At 53.1% G+C, this 4,778-nt stretch overlaps 3 protein-coding genes across 3 annotated transcripts; all 3 read right to left on the reverse strand.

Moving 5' to 3' along the window:
* Nucleotides 1-1,153: 1,153 nt before the first annotated feature.
* Nucleotides 1,154-1,531, reverse strand: BDP55DRAFT_635543 (uncharacterized protein; the record flags this gene model as incomplete). Its single annotated transcript, XM_060572788.1, has 1 exon — nt 1,154-1,531. The coding sequence occupies one exon, from the start codon at nt 1,529-1,531 to the stop codon at nt 1,154-1,156; it is 378 nt and encodes a 125-aa protein (XP_060425685.1).
* Nucleotides 1,532-2,286: 755 nt separating this feature from the next.
* On the reverse strand, nt 2,287-2,732 carry BDP55DRAFT_675155 (uncharacterized protein). Its single transcript, XM_060575719.1, has 2 exons — nt 2,562-2,732; nt 2,287-2,472 (listed from the first exon to the last, which is right to left on the reverse strand). Exons 1-2 carry the CDS (start codon nt 2,611-2,613, stop codon nt 2,300-2,302), a joined length of 225 nt encoding a protein of 74 aa, XP_060425686.1. The 5' UTR covers nt 2,614-2,732; the 3' UTR covers nt 2,287-2,299.
* A 162-nt stretch (nt 2,733-2,894) lies between these two features.
* On the reverse strand, nt 2,895-4,090 carry BDP55DRAFT_285804 (uncharacterized protein). The gene has a single exon (XM_060566514.1). It carries the CDS (start codon nt 3,849-3,851, stop codon nt 3,015-3,017), a length of 837 nt encoding a protein of 278 aa, XP_060425687.1. The 5' UTR covers nt 3,852-4,090; the 3' UTR covers nt 2,895-3,014.
* Between the last annotated feature and the right edge of the window lie 688 nt (nt 4,091-4,778).

Raw genomic sequence — 4,778 nt, forward strand, 5'->3', positions numbered from 1 at the left:
TAGGAATGGTTTAGGGGCCCTGCACAGGAATCTCCCGATCGAGGGGAACAAGCTCGTCGAACAATGTCTTTGAAATCAGACAGCCAGACTTTCAAAACAGCTCTTGAAGTGAATCACCAACTTAATGATCACATCGCGAGAGCCTGAGAGAGCTCACGAGACAGTGTAACCACTGGTGGCTCACCTCGAGCATATGATCAAAGTCGCTCGATCGATCTGTATCGGTGCCTGAGCGCAAGGCCCAACGGCGTGGCACAACGCTCTGCAGCAGCAGCAAGGATCCCTGTGTCTCACCCAACCAGGAACAACACGTTAGACATTATTAACTCTGTCGCGATAACTCTTGATTACCCTTACTAGAAGATGGAAAAGCGTAGAATCGTGAGAGATGATGCCTTTGACTAGACTCACGGTCTAGTACTCGGTATGAAGGTTGTACATGTATGCACGCGTCATGTCGCGATCAACTGCAGCGTTGTCCAACGTGTTCGCACTGGCACAACTGGGTAACAATTTAGCCAAGCCATTCTCCGCCCGAGGTAGAAACCCCAGTGAGAATCACTCACCGAGAGTCTAAGACGCGGTCAACCGGATTGAGTCATTTCTACGCAGAAAACGAACATACAATGTATGATCTGATAGGTACTTAGTTAAAGACCCAGATAATGCTAAATACACAGTTACAGATGAATGTAAATTACAAAGAACAACAGTGGCCAAGGTAATGTGCCACTACCGCCAGCACTCAGACCCTATATCCAGCATCCAAGTCCTGGCAAGCCTAGTAAATGCCGCATTTCACCGCCCCTTGGTGAATGTTCCCGTTACAGTCCATGTCTCCCTTGGCTCCCACCTTTCCGTCACTATTCTCAAACCTTGTCATCGCATTGTTGATGCATTCGATCACATCCTGCCCACCGACAGTGAGGTCGACGTTTCCATTCACCTTGGTCGCCTCAACATCAAAGGAACACCCGCCAAAATTGGCAATTTCGCGCTAATTTTTACCCACAACCTGAACCGTTCAGTCGGTGCTCCCGTCGGCCTCAATGTTCTCGATAATCTGCCGGGAATCGCTCGCGCCCGGCGACGCGCCGCCCGTTTGGTCCTCAAGCGACGCCATGCCGCAGTTGTCCCTGGCCGGCGGCACGTCTCACGGATAGTTCTCGTTGAAGCCTTTTGCGTCGTCCTTTGTCGCCCCTTCCCATCTCTGCAACGCGCGCTCAGCGCGACAGAAGGGGATGCGAATGAAGCCCGGCCTCGTGAAGTCCACGTCCTGGAGGTCGTTCTGCACGCCCTCGTCATCGGTGCTGGCGCCGTTCTTGCCGCCGTTGGCGAGGTACGTACGCACTGCGCTAGCGATCAGGTCCTCTTTCGTGACGCCGCCAAAGCTGTCGCCTAGCTTGCCCACGCTCCTTGGCGTCGAGAATTTATTGTCCAGGCATCCGTCGTCGAAGCATTCACAAGCGTCGCCGTCCGGGCTGGCGAGGGAATACAGCTTCCCGTTATAGCACGCGCCCGTGGCCTTCATTGTGTCATCAGAGAGGTAGTCGTCGAGCAGGTTGAACGCGTCGCAGCCATAACCCGAGTTGATGACGAACGCCCACGCGCTCGAGGCGTGCCATATTGCGGGGATGGCGCAGCTGAAGATGGATTTTCGAATGTTTTATAGCAGCTCGTTAGATCCCAGGTCCGGTCTGACGTCCTTTGGGTACAGCTTGCCGTCGCCGATGGCCTTGCCTAGGAGGCTGACCGAATCGGGGGTGCCGTCAAAGACGCTTTTGAAGACAAGGGAGGTGACAGTGGCCTAGTCGTCGATGACTTGGCCCGTGTAGTTGAAGAGCTTGTCCTGGTCCTCGAACTTTCAGTCTGGTTCGCCCTGGTTGGGCAGCAGGTATTTGGCAATGGTTGAGCTTCGGCCGATCAGTGTCATGCTGGTGTCCTTGAAGTTGTCCAGGGGCTTGACGAATTTGGGCAGAGACTTCAGGAACGTGTTGAAGAAGGGAGTAGCGGCAGATAGAGCTCTGATAGTGATGGAATCGATAAGGAGAAGCCAGGTATCGTCCTCCTCGGGCGGGATCGGCGCAAGCTTGTTCTCCATGTCATAGAGTGCGACAACAAAGCTTGGAGCGGCCTTGTACAGAGCATCATAATACTTATCGTGGATATTCCGGGTGACGACGAGCGAGTTCCTGATCAACTGCCCCGTTAGTCCTGAGTAATCGCCGTCCATGCCCTTGGAGGAGCCGTGAGTGTTACATATTGACGAGGGCTCATCGTCTGGATGCTGTTGACCCAGTCAGAGCTCCTCGACGTCACAGTGAAGCTGGTCCGTCGCGCAAATGTGCGTGCAGTCGAACTCGGTCCAGTTGCGGTTACGGGTAGAATTTGACTTGGGATCCAGCCCGCTCACGGCGAGCTGCTTGAATTGCGCCCAGTCCTTCTTGGGCGCGGGCACGTCGTAGTATTTCTGTAAGTCTGTCACCCCGTCCGTGGTGCCACCCATGTCCCAAGTCATGTAGAGCGCCGTGCGGGTCTTCTTTGTACTGACGCCCATGTAGGCGACGTACTCGCCGTCATCGTAGACGAGCAGATAGCTATTACTACTACCATCGAGGCAACTCGTCACCACGCGTCCGGTACGGCGTTTGTCGCTCATGATCTCGAGAATCTCGGCATCAGCCCTTTGCCAGACTGACCAAACATGATGAAGGGACCGTCTATCGCCGTGCCGTGATCAATGTACTTGCACATCTGCTTGATCAGAGAGCGACGGCCGGCGATAGCTTGGCTAAAACCCTCCTGCTATTGGCCGCAGTAGTAATCTAAGTCAGATCCTTTAGGTACGGTCACCTACGAACTACATGCAGGAGGTACGAGAGGACGACGCAGGAGATTCTTGTTCAGCCTGAGCTTGGATGCCTTGTACACAACATCTATGAGGCTTCAATTCTCACAAAAGCTTCCATCTTCAGTCATTTCGGTGCAGGTGGCAAATACAATCCAGCCCTTTCTCATATCAAAATGTGAAAGATCGCACCCGATGCGGCAGTCAAACACACCATTCCTCCAACAACCAACCCATGACCAGCATCATTTTTATCACCATTGTTTCCCGAAGGACACTCGATTGGTGGATTCTGAGACTCGCACGCCCGAGCAGTTACCGAGGCGGAGATGCTTGACGCCTCGGCCTCGCTGACCTTGATCTGGCAAGGGTCCGGCGTGACCGTTGATGATGCCGCCACAGCACACATACCGCCGCCTGGCCACTTTGCAATTCCGGTGGAGTTAAGCGAATCAGTCACGTTGATAGCTACCCCCGCATGAGACGAACAATCCTGCCCATTTGTGGCAGCCACAAGATCCACACTTTGCCCGGCGTTCTTGGTGGTGAAGATGATGGCATTGGACGTGTCATTGCTGGGGATATTGTATGGATACTTGAATGAATCCTCCGTGCAGCTAAACCATTCCACGGTATATCTGATCTGCCAGGTCCCCTCAACGTTGAACATGACGAACCCGCGGTATTCATAGTATGGGTCGCTGCTGGAGAAGTTGGCAAATCTCACGTCGTACTCCGTGGTCTTAACTGAATCGCTCTTGTTATTGTAGTTCCATATCGAGAATCCGATCTTGGGAGCGAGACCCGGCGCAAACTGCGAGTTTCTAAAACCGAATATGATGGGCAAAACCGGCGTGGGCGCGTATGTATCGTTGCGGGGGAAGACGAGGTCAACTTCCACGATGCCCGAATGGTCGCTCGCGGCGACGGTGGCAGCTCCGAGGATGGTCCAGACATAAGCCCTAAGAGACCACGACCGGGCCTTCCAGGATATTGCGTGCATGCTGACGTTCTACTAAGAATGAAAACTTGATGGGTAGCAGCAGATGATGTTCGACGCCCCTGGTTCGATGCGGTAAGATAGGCAGGCAACGATGTTGTGATGATGGGGAGAAGAGGCACGGAAAAGTCGGAACATAGTAGTTTGTACAGATGGATGGACGATAAAAGTACCTGGCCACCCCCACGGTCCGGGGAAATTTCTCGCAATTTTGCCCAACCCAGCTTGCCTGTTCAATGTTTGCCTAGGTGACAGGAGCGAGGAGTTGAATCAAAGCAAAAGAGGTGGCGTTTGTGCCGATTGGCCGTCTTGGCGCAAACAGTCCTCTCTACAAGGCGGCAGCAACCAACCGAGTTGATAGGCCAGCTTCTCCAGTCATCCCTGCTACGAGTGCCTACATAATACATGTATTGAATCCTTCTGGGCAGCCTTGCCAATGAGCGGGAGCAGGGTTAAGCAATGATCTCGCACGCGGCGCTTGGCTCCAAGATCGTACTCGGGGGACTTGACAAGTCTCGGTAACTCTGAACCGTTTTCTCCCTTTGGCGCCACCGGATGCTCGAATGCGCACCCAAAGTTTTATCGAACGGATTTCGAGTTTAGTTGTCATTCACCAGGGACGGGTGTTTGCCTGTGAAAGGGGGATGATGATGATAGTTCCTGCACTATGCTTTCCAAAGTCGAACTACCTTTTCCTGAGACCGGACGTGCGATGTTGTCCATGTCGTCAAGCAGTTATGCAGTTCTGCCTTGGATGGTCTTGCATTTCGAGAATCAAGTGTCTTCTCAAAGTAGAGAGAGAATGATATCTCTTGGAGGCGAGTATAAGACCAAGGCCTCATCCCACCCCGCAGTGTTTCTACAGCACCATCAGCATCATCAGCAACCCCATACTCCCCTTACCCCTTTCCTAAGTCTCGATTCTTATTA

This window comes from Colletotrichum godetiae, assembly GCF_030913485.1.
Source record: "Colletotrichum godetiae strain CBS 193.32 chromosome Unknown BDP55scaffold_44, whole genome shotgun sequence".
Classification (NCBI taxonomy): Eukaryota; Fungi; Ascomycota; class Sordariomycetes; order Glomerellales; family Glomerellaceae; genus Colletotrichum; species Colletotrichum godetiae.

Coding starts and splice junctions, on each gene's coding strand:
- BDP55DRAFT_675155 (XM_060575719.1), bottom strand. CDS start 2,613: ATGGTAGTAGTAATAGCTATCTGCTCGTCTACGATGACGGCGAGTACG. Junction 2,473..2,561: donor GATGACGGCGAGTACGTCGC/CTACATGGGCGT, acceptor TGACAGACTTAC/AGAAATACTACGACGTGCCC.
- BDP55DRAFT_285804 (XM_060566514.1), bottom strand. CDS start 3,851: ATGCACGCAATATCCTGGAAGGCCCGGTCGTGGTCTCTTAGGGCTTAT.